This window comes from Sminthopsis crassicaudata, chromosome 2 (genome assembly GCF_048593235.1).
Source record: "Sminthopsis crassicaudata isolate SCR6 chromosome 2, ASM4859323v1, whole genome shotgun sequence".
Classification (NCBI taxonomy): domain Eukaryota; kingdom Metazoa; phylum Chordata; class Mammalia; order Dasyuromorphia; family Dasyuridae; genus Sminthopsis; species Sminthopsis crassicaudata.
Window position 1 is genome coordinate 256,433,315 of NC_133618.1, and position 19,359 is coordinate 256,452,673.

General features: G+C 38.1%; 1 protein-coding gene across 4 annotated transcripts in view; it reads right to left on the minus strand.

Moving 5' to 3' along the window:
• Positions 1-19,359, minus strand: part of CACNA1B (calcium voltage-gated channel subunit alpha1 B) — a 250,476-nt gene that overhangs the window by 92,199 nt on the left and 138,918 nt on the right. For all 4 annotated transcript variants that reach the window (XM_074288959.1, XM_074288960.1, XM_074288958.1 and 1 more), the window contains 3 exons: positions 5,897-6,023; positions 2,305-2,434; positions 1,226-1,285 (listed from right to left, as the gene is read on the minus strand). In XM_074288959.1, the coding sequence (XP_074145060.1) occupies positions 1,226-1,285; positions 2,305-2,434; positions 5,897-6,023 (317 nt within the window). The remainder of the gene's footprint in view (positions 1-1,225; positions 1,286-2,304; positions 2,435-5,896; positions 6,024-19,359) is intronic.

Genomic DNA, 19,359 nt, shown 5'->3' on the forward strand with positions numbered 1-19,359 from the left:
AGTTTCTCCTTTTCCCTCTCCCTCTTCCTTCCCTCCTCTCTCTCTCTCTCTCTCTCTCTCTCTCTCTCTCTCTCTCTCTCTCTCTCTCTCTCTCTCTCTCTCTCCGTTTCTGTCTCTCTCTGTGTCTGTCTCTGTCTCTTTCTCTCTCTTTCTCTCTCTGTCTCTCTCTCTGTGTCTCTCTCTTTCTCTCTGTTTCTGTCTCTCTGTTTCTCTCTTTCTCTCTCTGTCTGTCTCTCTGTCTCTCTCTCTCTGTCTCTCTCTCTGTCTCTGTCTGTCTGTCTCTCTCTCTGTCTCTGTCTCTCTCTGTTTCTCTCTTTCTCTCTCTGTCTCTCTGTCTCTCTCTTTCTCTCTCTGTTTCTGTCTCTCTCTCTGTTTCTCTCTTTCTCTCTCTGTCTGTCTCTCTGTCTCTCTCTCTCTGTCTGTCTCTCTGTCTCTCTCTCTCTGTCTCTCTGTCTCTCTCTCTGTCTGTCTCTCTGTCTCTCTCTCTCTCTCTCTCTGTCTCTCTCTCTGTCTCTCTCTCTCTCTCTCTCTCTCTCTCTCTCTCTCTCTCTCTCTCTCTCTCTTTCTCTCTCTCTCTTTTCTGCCTCACTGAGGTACCAACCCAGACTAGCCCAGTTAAGGCTAATTTCTCCATAATAAGAGTTCTCATTTCACAAGATTTCATGATAAAAATTACATGGGCCAATCAATAAGCACTCTTTTCATACCCTATGTGGGGTATGACTATTCCCTGGGCCACCAAAGCTCCCTATATATCTCTACTTCTATTACATTTGACTCTTTCTCCCACATAAGGGTAAAAGGGGGACTGAAAACCTGGGATCTGCTCAGGAAGTATGGCTCCTCTCCTGGGGGATGCTCTGGGCACATAAATACATGCATAAAGACAACCAGGGATCCTAAAAAGATAGACACACAGTAGCTACCCTGTACACACATAGCTCCACCACTACAAGGCTGTGTTGGGCATTGTGTTGGGCAATCAGGAACAAGGGGACATGATACCATCTAGTTCCAGGACTAACAGGGCTTTAGCTCATCTAGACCATGTCCACAATGCTAGTTCTCAGAGGCCCAATCTCTATTAACTAAGGAAATTCACATATATTTATCCTTGTCCCCTATGAGCAAAAGATCCCAAAGCTCAAGCCCATGCTTGTTTTATCATGTTCAGACCCCAGTGAGAAGCTGTGTGATCCAGGTGGTGCTGTATTTTGGATCTTACCTTGATTACCATCTCAAAAGTGAAGACCCCAGTGAAAATATAATCCATGTACTTGAGAACCTAAGGCACAACAAAGGAAGATTCTTTTTCAGAAGCTGAGCATAAGAAATTGAGGGTAATTTCTACAGCTCCACTCCATTACTTCGTGAAACAACTGGTTATATTGAAAAGAGTTCCAGATTTGGATAAAAACATGAGGATCCTGGTCCTAGCTCTATCATATGTATCACAGATTCCCTCAACCTCTCTGAGATTCACCTTCCTCATCCACCAAAAAAAATGGGATAAAACATTCCCAATGCTACTGCTTCAAAGGGATCAGAAAGCACTTTGTAACTCTGGAGCAGAGGAACCAAATATGTGGCCCAAAACATCACAGAATATAGCATGAACCAGATTAAAATATAATTGGGAAATAACAAAATAAATAAAATACAGATAATGTTTTTTAATGCTGTTTTTAATGTCAATACATGGTCTACAGGGATCTTTGATGGCCCTCATGTCTATCTGAGTTTGACACTACTCTCTAAAGCACTTGGAAGCATATGATATGGTTGCTCTTCTCAAATCTGTGGCCTCTGAAGTCTCATGTTTGGAAGCTGAGCTTCCTAAAACATAATCTGGAAAAGGGAGGAAAGCACCTGGTTGAGAATCCCTTCCAGAATGTGAGTAGGTTCTTTTTTCGAGGAAGGACTACTCACAACAGTGAAGCTTAAGAGTAAAGATGAATTAACTACTTGCTCTGACTTCTAACATACTGTGTGACCTTGGGTCAGACACTTCCTCTCCAGTGTGATGGAAAGAAGGCTGAATTTATAATCTCAGGGACTAGGTTCAAATCCCAGCTCTGCCCCATACTATCTTGTGATCTTCACAGAGTCATTTAATCTCCTTGTGGCCTCAGTTTGTTCATTTGTAAAATCTCAAAGGTCTCTTTTAACTCATTTTTCTGACCCCATCTTTGTCCAATCCCTAGTCTGGGACATCTCCTCCTCTTTCTTCTACATTTTTGTCAGGGAATACCCCAGACCTGCTGGAAAGGAGGACAGAGGAGAGCAGAGACAGCAGCCACTCACGTTGTTCCTGGGCGAGTCGGCCTGTACTGGATCCTCAGCAGCCAGAGCAATGCTGCTGAGGGCGATGACCCCGAGGATGACCATTTCAAAGTAACGCATATTCACTATGTAGTGGCAGGCACGCCGGAGTCTGGAGGACAAAGGCAAAGAAATGGGCAGAGGAAGATCTGTACTTCCTAAAGGAACAAGGGACCTTGTCCACAGATTCATCCCAGAGAGTACCTTTACCCTGGGCTGGGGCTGTCAGAGGCTGTGTGGGACCAAACAGCTACATGGATGGAATTCCATCCATGGAATCATCCCCCTCAACTGGATGGCCAGATTGTTTGAGTATTTGGCATGAGAGAAGAGAGGAGGTACCCAGAGGGGGAGGAGAGTGAGGTGGAGTACATTAGAATGGGTGCAAAATCACTGATCCTAGAAAAAAATGTCACCCTCTAATGCTATTTCCCCCTTTCTCTTTCTCCCCCTTTCTTCCCTCCCTCCCTCTCTTTCTCTCTTCCCTCCTTCTCCTCTTCCTCCTTCTCTTCCTCTTCCTCCTCCATTCTTCCCCCTCTTCTCTCCTCATTCCCCCTTTTTCCTACCTAATTCCTATTAGATCCATGAAAGTTTTCCCCCTAAAATAAAGCTTCCAAACTAATACAAATGGTCTTGGAGAAAAGATAACTTAACATTCCTTTCTCTCTTGAGAAAAGGGATGATAGATGTCAAATGGCACATATAACATATAATGCCACATATACTATAGGTAATTTTTGCTTAACCATTTTTCTTTGTTAAGAAGGAAGATTCAATTTGGAGACAAGCATGAATAAGTATATTCAGAAAAGACTGTTTAACTGCTATAAAAAGGTATCAATAAATTATTTTTGAAAGTAAAACACAGCTTCCAATTTGTTTTCATTTGTCAAGCATGTCCACTCCAGAATCAGTGCCATCACCTTAACCCTACAAACTCTGTCTTCAGTTTTTGATATCTCATATTCTAGACTGATGCCTAAAGGAGTCAGTCTACAGTTTGGGATAGAAAAAAGAAGGTAGAGGTGGTAAATGGAAAGGTGGAAGCAATTTTGAAACACAGAGAAGGGGCAGGATTAGATTCATCCCATGACGTTTGAAAGAGGTAATATCTGAAAAAAAAATCAAAGCGCTACTTTTCACAGCAAGTGATAAATAAGGATTTCAGTGCCTCCAGAGCTGATAGTAGATAAAAACATAAATTGATTTCTGTGAGGTTCATATAAGGTCTTGGAGGACAGACCCCCAAATGGCTAATTAAGAGATGCAAGGATAGTTTTAAGAGCATCACCTACAGTGTGAAAGTACCATCATAGACAAAAATATCACTCTCCTAGACAAAACCTTTGCCCACATCACAGCAAGAACTTGGGTGGGTTCCCCATGGTTCTGAGTCTGAAATTTTCCTGTATTTCCTGAAATTTCTATATGAGTTTATTTAGACTCAAAATATAATTTTGTGGCAATGTGTGCAGACCAATGTTGAAACATTGTCCATGCATATATTTTGAAAATAAAAAGCTTTAATTAAAAAAAGAAAGAAACAACCATTAGGAACAGCTGAGTGACCCAATGGATAGAGTGCTGGGTCTAAAGTCAGGAAAATCAAAGTTCAAATCTGGTCTCAGACTCTTACTAGCTATGTGACTCTGGGTTAGTCATTTAATCCAGTGCATTAATCCACTGGAGAAAGAAATGGCAAACCACTCCGTTATCTTTGACAAGAAAACCTCATGGACGATATGGTCCACGGGATCATGAAGAGTTGGACATGACTAAACAAGAAAAACATTTGTTTAAAAAAAAGACACAGCCCTTATTGTATGATAGGTGCAAAAAGACATGGCATATGATAGAAGGATGTATGGTATATGTGTACAGACTGTGGATGCAAGTGTGTCCAAGATCACACAGTCTTCAGATAACTGTACCAGTGTGGGGTCATGAAAGCATAGAGGAGGGGAAGGAAGGAGAAAGGAAGAGACTGAATGGGCCATTGTGACTGATTTGATGTGATGGAGAGAAGAGTTAAGAATGACTCAGAGCTCTGGAGTTTGGCTAGTAGCTGAAGTTATCTGTGAAAGCAGGTAAAAAGAAAAAAGGGAGTGACTCTTAAGAGGGAAGAGCAGAAGGCTAAAACTGAGGCATTGGAAATATCACTTAAAGGGCAGAGGAAATTAAAAAGCTAAAGCAATGTTTTATTCTTTCTCATTTTTTTCCCTTTTTGATCTGATTTTTGTTGTGCAGCATGATAAATATGGAAATATGTTTAGAAGAATTGCACATTACAAGAAGTGTAACCTATATTGGCTTACTTGTTGTCTAGGGGAAGGAAGAGAGGGAGACAAAAGGAGAAAAATTTGAAATACAAAGTTTTGCAAGGGTAAATGTTGAAAATTATCTTTGCATGTATTTTGAAAAATAAAAAGCTACTTTTAAAAAGAAAAAAAAAGGGTAAAGGAAATGATTGTTATAGGAAGGCTTCCCATAGCCTATCTTCCAAGTCATTAAGTCCTTCCCTTCTTGTCTAATTCACACTTCTTGAAGCACAGTCTCAGTCATGTCACTCCTTTGTTTAAAGACCTACTATATGCATCAAGTCTAAGGCCTGTTATTCAAGGCTTTACATTTTCTAGTCCCTGCCTTACTTTCAAACTTTCCTCCTTCCCCTTCCCTACATGTACCCATTAGATTGGCAGCTTCTTGAGGGCTGGGACTCTTTTGCCTCTCTTTATATCCCTAGAAGTTAACCTTGTGCCTACATGTGATAGGCACTTAATAAATGATTATTGGCTATCCCTGTGCTCCATCTGAGCTGATTTTCTTCCTGTCAGCACATTCCCAACAACACACACACACACACACACACACACACACACACACACACACACACACACTCCTCCACTTGAAATGAACTTCCAATCAAATCATACTCATTTTTCAAGATCCATCTTCTTACATTGATTACAGTCCACAGTAATCTCTCTCCCTCTGCCTCTGGCACTTAAGAATCATCTGATACTCAAATAGCCCCTTTTGTGACCCATCCACAGCAGGCAAGGACTCAGAATGCCTGAAGGACTTGGTGGATACTTCCAATATCTCAAGGTATGGAGCAGGAGAAAATTGCTGAAACCTGAGTATGTAAGTACGTACGTCTAAGATATCCAGCAGGGAAAGCACCCAAATCCTTCCAGTATCCTAAATCCTTGCCCTATGACAAGAGTAACAGAAAGGGAGAGCTAGACTGGCATACAATTGTTACCTGTGAGTTAATTTTGTCTTCCCAACTACAGCATCAGCTCCTTAAGACAGAGACCAAGTTTCTTATTTCTCCTGCTCCCTCTGAGCATCCAGCCCATGGCAAGGTACAGAGAATCTCAATAATTTCCATTTAGTTACAGCCTACTTGGGAGGATGGTTTCAAATCTGTGTATTGAAAGCTGGCTCAGTTACTTTCTCCACAGAACTCTAGGAAGCATAGGTTAGGCTTCTGGTACCCAGGCAACTTTCCACACACATACAGCACACAAACAAGTATATATAGGATGCAGGAATTTGTGAGAAATCTTACAGGTTGGTGGGGCTTAGGCAGAACATGGAGCTATAGGGGAGAATTGGACGGGGTCCACTCCTTGTCACATCACCAGCTTCTACATCCTTCTTCTCTTCCATTTTACCTTCAAAGTCAACATTGTTCACTGTAGGAAGAAACAAGGTCAACAGGCACAGGTTAGTAACACGCCCACAGAGCCCACAGAGCTAACTCACCACATGCCAGCAGGGCCAACGCCACTGTGAAGCAGATGAAAAGAACTAAGGGGCCCCTATACCTTTAGGAGACACAGTCTGAAGGGCAGAAAGAATTCCAGGAAAGCACACTGAATCAAAAGATCTAGGTTCTACTCTTTTTCTACTTCTTATAAACTGTTGCCTTAAGCAAATCACTTAATCTCTTCAAGTTCATTTTTTTCCATCAATAAAATGATGATAACAACCTCACAGTGTTGTTATTAAACAATGAAATAACACATGCGTGAAAATTTTTGGAAGATAAAGCATTGTTATGAATGTAAAGTGCTATGATTGCTCTTGAAACGAATTAGCATTGTTGTCCCAATAAAGTCCTATGGTAGTGCCTTAATCGTGATTTAGAGATGATCCTGATTGTGGAGGGTAAGATTGACAGATCCAACCCATCTTCAAATCGCAATGATGGACTGAATGTTTATTGTCCAAGAACCAGCCAAGCTATGTTTAAGAGGTTTGTTATCAGATTGGTCACAGGAAGACCATCTACTAAGGTACAAAGGGGGTGGCAAACTGCACTGTTAGAGGAAGCACCTATTCTGAAGAAATTATGGGTCCTTCAATAATTGGAATATTATTGTTACTATATGTGAAGCTACACACACAACATCTAAGGATTGACTGAGAGAATCAATCATGCCCTTTGGACCTGTAAAAAATAAAATAAAATACAACCCACCCAGGAGTTCAAGTTCAAGAGTTGGGTTTTGAAGGATATAGTTGAAAATGATAAATCAAAGGAACTATTTGGAGATAATGGGAAAAACTAAATATTGTTTTTTTATATTTTGTATGAATCTGATTACCAATTTGACTAGCTAATGTCAATAAGCCAGAATGAATCAGAAAAAAGTTTTGTTATATTCTAAGTGTGGCATTCTCCATCTGCAGTTGATAGGGAATACATTATTCACAATTCAGCTAACAATATTTATACATTATATGAAACAAAGAAAAAGAAAATGGTTATTCATTAAAATGTAGGCAGCTCTACAAAGAGAAATAGTATATATATATATGTATATGTATACATATACATATATATATATATATATAAATGTAAGGAATATTTATGAGGGAATTATCTTCTTAATATAGCTAGTTTCACAAAATCAAAAAGAACTGTCCATAAGGTCATACAAGGAAGTAGGATGTTCCCAAGACTCTGGAATCCTCAATCTTCAGCCACCAAGTCTTTTTGCATTGATGAGAGGGGGATAGGGAAGAAGACTGTGAAGGACATACACAGCAACATAGCTAATACAGAACAAGATAAGAGAAGATTTGGCTGGCTGGACTTATTCATATTGCTCTTTAGCATCATCAACAGTATGAGAGCTAACTGAGGACAGATGGGTCCTAAAAGCAGAAAAATAGGGACTATTTTGTTTGGAAGAGAGCTTTGTAACTGCTCCAGGGAACTGCAGAATCCTGCTATGTGAAGACCTGTCTGGAGACATCCTTACATTCCTCTGTCAGGAAGAACTTCAACTTAATAGAAGTCAGTCCCCAAGGTCTTGACACTTTAGCTTAAATGGCAAACTCAGAGCTCAAGAAAGCAGATCTAAGAATCTCTGTACTTCTCTGGCATACAGGGAACAGCTTGTCACTAAAATACCAACCTGCCCCCCCCCCAAAAAAAACAAACAAACGAAAAAAAAACAACAACAACATGATTTTCACAGCTAGTCAAGAGAAAAAAGTAGAAAATGACAGACTCTAGACTTAGGACAACTTAGGGCTTCACTGAAACAATATCATATGTCTGCTTTATTGAAAGAGCTTCATATTATTTCAGAAGCCTGAGAGTAGCAAAAAAGAAAGTTTTATTCAAACAAGAAATCAGAGAATCTCAGAAGAAAAGGAAATCATACTTGCTAGAGACTATTGCTTAAAAACAACCACCAACATCCAGGCCTAGAGTCCAGAACAGTAAATTGTTTGAGACATTCTGCTCTACTCATACTGCCTCAATGCTAGTTAGTTGTTAGTGTGTTTCTGCTCTTTTCCACGAACACTGTGTGGACACATTGTTGTAAGAGTGTAACTGAGATTTATGGATGTATACGTTTACTTTCATCATTCTTAATTTTGTATTCTATTGAATAGGTGTTTCTCTGATTATTCTTGCTTTAGCCTTCTCATTTCATACATTTTTAACTTTTTAAAGTCAAATGAACCTAGTATTTGATAGTCTAGTATTTGATAAAAACCAGAGACTAAGGAACTGGATTGAAGATTTGCCATTTGGCAAAAACTGTTGAGAAAATTGAAAAACAGAATGGCAGAAATTAGGTTTAGACAAACACTTTACATCATATAACAAGATGACCTCTAAAAAGAATACATGACTATATCAAGTCACTTCATATACAAAATAGAGAAAATAAGGAAGACATTCTATTTTGGTTCTACAGATAGACAATTTCATGCCCAAATGAAGGATAGAGAGGTTTGTGGAAAATAAAATAGACCAACATTATAATATTTTGGTAAAAATAAAAACAATATAGACAAGAGTAAAAAAGAAATAGCTGAGAAAAAATCTTTACAGCAAATTAATAAAAATCTCACACCCAAGATATATAAGGAATTAATTCACATTTATAAGAATAAGAACCATTCCCCATTTGATAAATGATCAAAGGATTTGAACAGAGAAATAAATTCAATCTATCAAGAGTAATATTTTTAAAAATGAACCAAATCACTAAATTTTTATTGTTTAATTATTTCAGTCATGTTTGACTCTTTGTGACCTGTTTTTGAGTTTTCTTGATAAAAGTGATTTGCCATTTCTTTGTCCAGATCATTTTACAGATGAGGAACCTGAGGCTTACAGGGTTAAGTGATTGCCTAGGGAGTTAGTAAATGTCGGAGACTGGATTTTAATCTCAGTCTTCTTGACTCCAAGCCTGCCATCCTATCCTCCCTTGCCTTGCTGCCTGGCTGCCTAATTAATTAGTCCAAATTAAAGAAGCTGAGTTTCCCTCTCACATCACACTGCAAAGTTGACCTCAAAAAAGGAAAGTGACACATCTTGGAAGGCCTTTGTGGGGGGGAAGAGGAAGATATACAAATGCATTGTTGATGATGGAGTAGTGAAATAGTCGAGCTATTCTGAAAAACAATTTGGAATTATGTCCAAAAAGTAATTACAATGGGCACACTCTTTAACTTAACAATGCCACTATGAGACTTATACTCCAAAGAGATAAAGAGAGAAATCGGACCCATAGATACACAAATTTTATTACAGCTCTTTCCATAGTGGCAAAGAATTGTACCCTAAAGAAGATTCCCATCAACTGGAAAGCAAATGATTGTATATGCACATAATGGAATATAATTGTGCTATATGGAATGATGAAAAGGATGTTTCCAGATTTGGCCAACTTCAATGGATTATAGATTATAAAAATTGGTCAATACAATGGCCAACCAAAAAGGATTCATGATGAATAATGCTACTTACCTCCTAACAGAGAGATACAGAATGAAACATACATTGCTAGTTCTGGGAATCAATTTTGTTTGATGATGCATAATTGATCTAAAAGTTTTATTTTTTTAAGGGAGGAGTATGGAAGGTAGAGAGAAAATAAGTACATATAAATTACAAAAAATAAATAATTTTTAAAAAGAGTCAATGTTGTCATTTGTGTAAATGGAAAGCACACTTAGCTCAGGAGTTACATTGGAAAGTCTTGAATATATTCTTCCACACCAGGGTTACCCCTAGTTTTCTAAGAGTGAAAACCCAGACTTCCTATAAGTTGAGTGAGGTTGTGCCAGCTCCAACAGAGAGAAGGATGTAGGCACATATTAGATTCCAAACCCATGGGCAATAGTGATGATATGATTGGATTGTTGCCTGTCCACAACATACCTGTTATTCTTCCTCCCTCCTCTATACCTTTACTTTCCCTATGCCTGTTCCCTATCTTTGGAATGTATTCGCTTATCCTCTTTCCCTGTTCAATTCTTACCCATCCTTTAAAATTCAATTCAAATGCCATTTTCTCTATGAAACCTTCCCTGCTTTCCTCAGTTGGTAATATCCTTCCTTTGTAGACCCCACAGAGCCCCTGTCTTTTTTGTATCATTCTGATACATTGAGGGCCATTATATATTTATGTTTCATCCCCTTAATAGCTCTAAGAGGGTAAGGACCACATCTTAGTTAAATTGGCAGTTTCTTTTGGCAACCAGTACAAGCTGGGCTCACAGTAGACATTTAAGAAAAGTGTGATGAGTGAATAAATGAATGACTCTTGTCTTCCATATGGTAGCATATTTGGGCACATACACCTCAAGATATCAACTCCTATTCTAGACTGTGGGGGATCTAAGACATCACCACTTCCTTTTCATCCCTATTTTGGATGCCTGAAGAGTCACTATGTAACAATGATAGCTAACATTTATATAGTGAAGAGGTGGTCCACTGGGCATGGAATAATAACAACAACAACAATAATAATTAACATTTATATAGCACTTACTATGTACCAGGCACTGTGCTAAATGCTTTACAATTGTTAGCCCTTGATCCTTACAACAACCCTGAGAGACAGATGCTATTATCATCTCCAATTTTACAGAAATAAAGCTGTAGGGTAGTTTCTGGACAAATCAAGGTATTATTTTTCACAAATTAAGGATTTAAGTGCCCACCAAGTTGATGCTAGCTGAAAATATAAACTGATTCCAACCAGGTTGAGATAAGGGCCAGGAAGACAAGGTTGCTGTAGATAATCAGGGAAAACAAGGACGGTTTTAAGAATAGCTCCTACAAGGTGAAGCTATTATAGACAAAAATGTCATTTTCTCAGTACCAGACCTGATATCTTCATCTTACCTGGACTCAGAGGCTCAAAACTTGGCAACTTGACATAACTCTCAGCCTCTGACTGAACTGGGAAAAAACTCATTTAGAGCTGACACCTGACACTCTATCAGTTAGGAACTGAACCCATTCCTCCCATGGAGAGATCCAGGTCTGTGGCTTGTGGTTGTGAACGAACATGATAAACACAAGGATTTCAGTGCCCAAGATGACCACAGTTCCTGAGCATATCTTCCTAAGCAGAAAAGCTACAAACAGCCATCAGGAATACTGTCCTGGCTTTATTAGCAATCCAGAAATTCCCTAACTTCTTCTAACTTGCCCCTTTTTTCCTTAAAGACGTAAGAAACTGACCAAAATACAAGAATCTAGTCTCTTTAATAGTTATCTAATATTTATTTTGTGTGTACATATGTACATATGTATACACACATATCTATTAAATGGCTATATATGGATGGACATGTATACACAGTCCATTTTATATATATATATATATATATATATATATATATATAAATACATATAATCTCTCCCTTTGGAATGAAAACTCCATGAGGGCAGGCACTGTTTCACTTTTTGTCATGATATCACCATTGCTTACCATATTGTCTAGCCCATACTAAAGACCAGGTACTATATAATCTCCCTATGGTGGGCAATTGGGATGGCTTTCATATCTCATCAATCTATTTCCTCACCTACATTCTACTTTGACTGTTCCTTTCTTCTTTTTCCTTCTTTTCCAAGGTCTGCCTATGATACCTATACTGCAGAGGTCAACCTACCAAGAGTAGTGAATATTAAAAAGCCTGCCATCTCTGTTTTAACTGAGCCTTCTGCAGAAGGATTTTATTTTCCTTATACTTGTTCAGTTTTTCATTTTTAATTATTTTCATTAGCTAATATTTCGGCTCCCCAGAGTGACAGATTTCCTGGGATCATTCATGAAATATATTGACTCATAAAATGTAATTTGACAGATTAAATCCATTATTATCTGTCAGAGCAAATTTACCACCCAACTTCCCAAGGGAGAGGTGGAACAGCATTAGGAAACAACTGTGAAAAAAAGACACCACATTGGAAACTGACCAACATTCTCTCAAATCCAAATTTGTTCACCTTCACAGTCTCTACAGAACTCCCACAGAAGATATTCTCAGGATTTCTGATTCAAAACTGTCCCCAAAAACAAAGACGGGCTGGCCCAAGATAGAATCCTGGAGTTTAAGAAAAGTTCTGGGAGAGTTTGGAGGTGATTTTCTGTTTGGAACTAAAAGAACTGAACTATTTCAGTTAAGTAGTTATTGATAACAGCTAACTGGTCATAAGAAATATACTTAATAAAACCATATATTATATTTCTTTAAATCTTGTTCTATAGTTTGGTAACTATAATCAATAGTTAACTGTTATTATATCTTTTTCAAGATGTTTCATTATGGCATAAAAATGACTTGAATGCCTCATTGGTTGTGTCAGACAACCTTTGGCCAGTTCTACCAATCTGTTAAAAGGCCCAATTAAAGTCTCTTTGTTTATCCTGAGGTTTATTCTGAATTTGAGGGAAGCTTATCACCAAATGCTTGGCCACAGCAAAGTAACTGAGGCAAACAGGAGTTTCAATCAATATCAGTGGCAGGAGTACTCACTCTGATGAAATTATGTTTTGTAAATACTGAATGCACTGATCTTCACTTTTAAGACTTGCTTTCATATAGGAAAAAAAACAACAACCTTTTAATTGAATGGCAAAGACTATGAAAGTCCCTTTTGCCATTTGTCCACAGGTACACATCTTTAAGAAATCTGAAACTTTAAATTATGACAACATAATAAAGACAAAATCTTTCACTTAGTAGCAGCTAATATGAAAAATAAGCACAGCATCTAAGAAAAAATAATTGGTCTATGAAGTTTGACCTTGCAGAGACACACTAACACTGATTTATTCTCACCTGTTATTTTTGTGTAGAAAATATTTTTTATTAAGACTGTAAAAGCTTGTATTTTAATTAAAATTCAAGCCAATCCAATTTAATTCAGCATTTGCTGTGTACTTTATAAGATCCCAATGCAAGGGTGCTTACCAACCTGAGTTATTTAGAGTTATACAACCCCCTCATGGCAATGATTTCAGTTTCATTATCATTGTTGGAGGATTCATTCAGATACTGATTTCTCAAGAAACTCTCCACACTGCCAAGCTCACCCTGAGGCCCTCATTAACTCATACCAAGATCAGTTTCTTAGCTTCCCTGACTCCACCCCCAATCCCACAGCAAGGAAGCAAGTTCACAGAGCAGTAACCCAGCATTTTTTGAAGCAGTAGAATCCTCTCTCAGACAGCTCAACTTGTTAGGAAGCATTTTTCCCTCAGATATCGAACCCAAATTCTCTTCCCAACTTCCATTGTTCCATGTGATGGCCTTCCAGGACAAATAAAATTAGTATAATCTCTCCTCCAAGTGACAGTCCTTGGCATACATAAAGACTGCCATCATGGCACTCCTAAGCTTCTCTTCTCCAAGCAAAACAGTCCTAGTTCTTTTAACCAATTTTTCTTTGACATTGGCTCAAGGCCTTTCCCCATTCTACTGCCCTTATCTACATATAATACATGTGTGAAGGATTAATTTGCTATAGATAAGATGCTATGGTAGAAATAGTACTTCATTTGGTGCAAGACAACCTGCATTCAACTCCTCATTTTGCCTCACATAGAAACCACTTTTCTTCATTCTCTGAATAGTGTGTCCTGCTCTTCATTAAGCTGAGAAAAGCCCTTTTTCTCTCTTCTTTGGGTCTAGTAGTATCTTTCCTTCATCAACACCAGATTCTCTTGAAACAACAATTAAGAAGTCAGTCAGTTTTCCTGGGGAAATACCACTTCCATGATTGACAAATTCATTGGAAATCAATCAGTTAACAAGCAATTATTAAGTATCTACTACATGCCAAATAATGTGCTAAGTTCTGGGCATACAACAAAAAGCAAAAGACAGCTTGTTCTCTTATGAAGCTCATAGTCAGATAAATGGAAGAGCTCACAAAGCAATATAGCAGAAGACGGTGGTTGGAGCATTGTCATGTGGAGATGGCAAATGGGGACGAGATGCATAGTAGGTGAAGGTGCTGTCATTTCTCCTGAAAAGTCAATAATTGTACTAGAGAATGAAGCAAATGCCAATCTGACCCCAAGAACTGGAGCCTCCTCCTAAGCTCTTTGATCACTATACTAATAGGTCCTGAACTTTAGAACAAATCCTTTTGAGCAGGATTATCTGAGCTGGCAAAGATTTTGGACCAAATAGGGTTCTCTTCTTGGGTGTCATTTTATATTTTATAGCTCAGAAGATTATAGAACCATATATTTAGGGTTGAAAAGACTTTCAAATCTTTTATTTACAGATGAAGAAATAGAGTTAGTTTGAGTGACAAGGACATTTTTAAGTCTTTTAAAATCTTAGTAGATGAAGGGAATTTGACTTCTTGGTAATTTTTTTTTTAATTTAGAAATTTCGGTATTAGTATCATATCTCTTGCCTGATCCTTTAAACTGTGAGCTCCTTGAAGGAAGAGATTGTTTTTCAACTATCTTTGTATTTCCAATGTTTAATTAAGCACAGTGGCTAGCACATAGCAAGCACTTAATAAATGCTTACTGACAAGGGTAGATATAGGGTAGATATAAGTACTTGTCAAACTTTCTGTCTTATGGCCTCCTGTCTCATGGCTGCCGAATCCCTTTTTGTGGCAATTTTCCACCCTATTCCTGAAGGACATTCTTAATACAATCCAGCCCTACCCTAATAGCTCTTGCCCCTGCATCAGAGTCAACCATTTTTGCTAAGAAACTGCATAGATACAAATGAACAATTAGGTGGCTAGGTGGTACACAGAGACTCATCTTCCCCAGTTCCTGTGTACCTCAGGTTCCTCATCTGTAACATGATTTGGAGAAGGAAATGCAAACTACTTCAGTATCTTTGCAAGAAAACACTAAACAGGATCACAAAGAATTGGATATAACCAAAAAAAAAAATGACTGAACAACAATAATAGATGGACATATTTAACCTCTCCCTCAGTCAGCTGCTAGAAAATTGTCTCCACCTACAAAGCACATAACCCCTTTCAATATAGTAAAAGCCATTTCCTTACCTGAGAGTTTCTTGCTCTAATGAACTCACAAGTTCAGTCCCTCTTATTTGGATATGATATTTCATTGGGGAAGGAACTCTCAGGTGAGGAAAATGGCTCCACCAATATAAAACAGCAACTGGTTTGCCTCTTGCAATCTTAAAGAGTTGCCTGGAGTGCTTAAAGAGTTCTTTCCCTCAGTGTCATAGAGCCAATCAGAAGTGTATCTTTAACCCTAAGGTTGCCTGTCTAGGGCTCCTTGTTATAAAGTACTAGTTATCTCTTCTACATCTCAACTTCCCTTATCACGGTTTTGATTTTCCAGATTGAGGTTTTGTGATGTGGAAGAGAAAACTGTATATAAACAGGAGCTTATAAAAAAATATATAAAACATATAAAGGATATAAGTATAAGGTATATTATATGTACATAGGGGTGTATAGAATCTATAAGTATATGTATAGATATATACATCAAATGTACATATTTTATGTATATATATATATAATATTAGGCAGCCACAAGCAATTAAGAATGTTGATTTTATTTGCCTATGAGCTCCTTAAGAGAATTGTGTGACCAGAATAGAACTTTTCTGATTATCTATAATCTTAGTTTACCCAAAATGAAAAGAATCTGTATGTACAAAAATATTTATAGCAGCTCTTTTATTGCTGGGAAAAAATTGGAAATTGAGGGATGCTTATCAATTGGGGAATGGCTGAATGAGTTGTGATATGTGATTGCGGTGGAGTACTATTGTACTATTAGAAATGATGAACAGGATACTTTCAGAAAAACCTGGACTTAAATAAAGTGAAGTAAGCAGAATCAGGAGAACATTATACACAGAAAGTATGATATTGTATGATGATCAATTGTGAATGAATTAGTTTTTCTCAGAAATACAATGATTCAAGACTATTCTGAAGGATTCATGATGAAAACTATTTGCTTCCAGAGAAAGAACTAATGGAGTCTGAAAGTAGAGTGAACCATTCTTTTTTTTTTTTTTTAATTTTGGGGGGGGTTATTTTTCTTGGATTGGGTTGTGTGTGTGTGTGTGTGTGTGTGTGTGTGTGTGTATTTTCTTTCATATGATTAACATGGAAATATATTTTGCATGATTGCACATGACTAATTGCTTTCTCAGGGAAAGGGAAGGAACTTGAAACCTTAAAAAATGAATGTAAAAACACTGTTTTTACATGTGATTAGAACAAAATAAAATACTAAATATGTAAAGTATAATTCTAGCTTACATGTAAGACTACTTCCACTACTTCTGAACCACCAAGATTCAGACTTTTCTCAAGCCCTGCATAATTCCGGAGAGCATACATATGAAATGCCAACTAGATCCATGTCATTTCATGAACAGAACCATTTGAAGACCAACAATGTGCTCATTGCCTACTCTCCCACCCCCATTAGAATAAAATCCTCTTCCAAAAGAAACTATTTTTGTTCCTAACAAATATATTCACCCTTCACCCCAAGAATCTTCCCTTTCACTTTTTAGATCACTTATACACTCACCAAAAAAAAGCAAAGCTTATCATCAATCACCTAGGTTCAAAAATCTCAAAGCAAGATTCCCTTTCTCATTGATTACCAAGACCCAGGAGATCTAGGCAGATGGAACAAGGAAGCTAGGAGAGGTACAGGTAAGAGAGTAAGAAGAAAGAGAAAGATGTCAAAAGAGCAGGTAGGAAGCTCTACTTCACAGCTTCAAAAAACAAAATGCCTTATGCTGAGTCTCCTTTTGTGAAGATGCAACCTCAACAAATCCAAAACAGTTACCATCTTCCCTCTTAAGCACACTCCTCTGAATTTCCCAGTTTCTATCGAGGATACCACCATCCTAGGTTTCCCAATTCGGCATCAGCCTTTCCTCTCTTTCCTCTCTCTCACTTCCCACATTCAATCAGTTACCATGTCTTATCAACTCTACTTTCACTGAACTTCTAGCACCTTTCCCCTTCCTTCATATCACTGCCACCCTACTTTAGACATATGGCACTTTTCTCTTTTTCACTGCAGTAACTTTCTAATTGATCTCCATGTTCCAGTCTCTTCCGTCTTCAATCCATACTCCACCCAGCTACCAAAATAATCTTAAAGCATAGGCCTGACCATGACATTCCTCTGCTCAGGAATCTTTAATGGCTCCCTATGGTCTTTAGGATAAAATAGAACTTTTCATCTCATTATTTAAAGCCTTCAACAACCTGCTTTTAGCCTATCTTTCCAGACTTATTTCACACCACTCTACTTCATGTATCTCACATCCCTGCCAAACTGGTCTACTTGCTATTCATCCCCACACCACCCCCAACTCAGCATTTAAACTCCTGGCTGCATGCCTTTGTACTGGTTTGTCCCCTGAGCCCAAGATATACTTCCTCATACTGCAACCTCTTAGAATCTGAAATGATTATTAAATAACCAGAGATCCACTCTTTCCCCCTCCTGTCTCTCCATTCTCTACACAATCAAGTCAGCATCTAAAGGACATTGCTGATAATAAGATAGGATTAACTTTCTCAGTCTTTTTCATATTCCACCCAAGTGGAAAAGCCCATTGCTTTCCTCTCAGGCTTGGGTGGGAGTAGATCCTTTGTCTAGGCTGCCAGAGGCTGGGGATTATCTGGGAATAATAGTGACCAGTCATCTCCAGAAGCCCCTCTCGTTACATCTCATTACAATATTCATTCTTTGTGTTAATTGTTAACCAATAAGTTGATTGCCATTCTCAGAACACCCACTCTTCCAAAAGTTGAGTAGGTTCCATGAGGGATTGCCATTAACTCATTTTGTTAATTTTCTGCTAGCCTAATTAATAAAATGACTAATTACTCAGAAACTATCTCATGAACTTTTCACATATCATAAATTCTCAGGTCAATTAACTTGGGTCAGGTGCTCCCTCCCATAGGAAGTCTTATTGGATCCACCTATACAAAGTACTTAACTTTTTTTGGTATCCTAGGCCTCTTTGGCAGTCTGCTAAAACTATGGATCCCTTCTTATAATAATATTTTTAGATGTAAGGAAAAGAAACTATTTATATTAAAAGTATTTTTTTTTAAATGTTCATGAACACCAAATTGAGTTTTAGTCTAATCCTTATTTTTTCCCTTCTCCAATTATCTTGCACTGATTTATCTTTTTACAGACTGCTTCCCCCAAGACTGCAGAAACTATATGAGGTTTTACTTTATTCCTTTTAGTCCTTGAGACACTGGAGCAAAGCATAGTGCCTCCAATGTAGGAGTTACTTGAAAAATGCTTGTTGAATTGAAATGAAGTGCATATACAGTATCCCTGTCCCACCCACACAGCCAACCTCCTATTTCAGTCTTCCTCATCTCTTGCCTGGACTATTTTCATGGCCTCCTAATTAGTGCAGATTTGTTTCATATCATAATCTTTTCTATATGCTCCACCCTATTATTCCCTTTACAAAATATTTAATCTTCCACCTCTGTGAGAAGCCACATTGCTTTGTCCATGTTTCACATACAACTGCTGGTTTCCCACATTTAAATTTTTCCCTTGGTTTCTAGTTTGGATTTTTTATTGTTGTTGTTTGTTTTCAGGGGGTTGGGGGAGAGGGGTTGGAAAGGGTTGTTAGGGTCTTTTGAGGACAGGGGTTAGTTGCCTCCTTTTTGGCTTAGTATTTAGTACCAAGTACACATTGTCAAGTGTTTAATAAATGGCTATTAAATCAAATGTCTCAAAAAGAATCTGAGTTAAGAGGGAACCTAATGAGGACCGAGCCAACCTCATTTCCCCCTTCCTGCTCCCTGACCAAGATGTCAGAACTTCCTGCGTAGCATAGTCACCATATGGGGGAACTGCACTTTTACATTGGGTATATTCCTGAGAAGTTGTAGGGGAAGAAATCTAATTTTTGTAAGTTGAATTCTATTTTAATATGTGAAAGGAAACTAGAACTCCCTCCCTTGAAATGCAAAAACTCCCCCTCAGTTTATCTGTTTTCCAAGTTTAGATGTCCATATATTGGGTTTTCTTAAAGCAAAGGAAGCCTGCTTGTTGATCTCAGGTAGGAAATACAAAAAGACTGCTGACTCAGAACACTTCTGCAAGAAGCCTTTTCTGTATTTCCCTGCCATCCCTTCCCTCCAATTGTTAGTGTCTTCTCTTGAGATTACATTCCATCTACACTGAAACATGTTTGGGCATTGTCTTCCCCATAAGAGAAAAG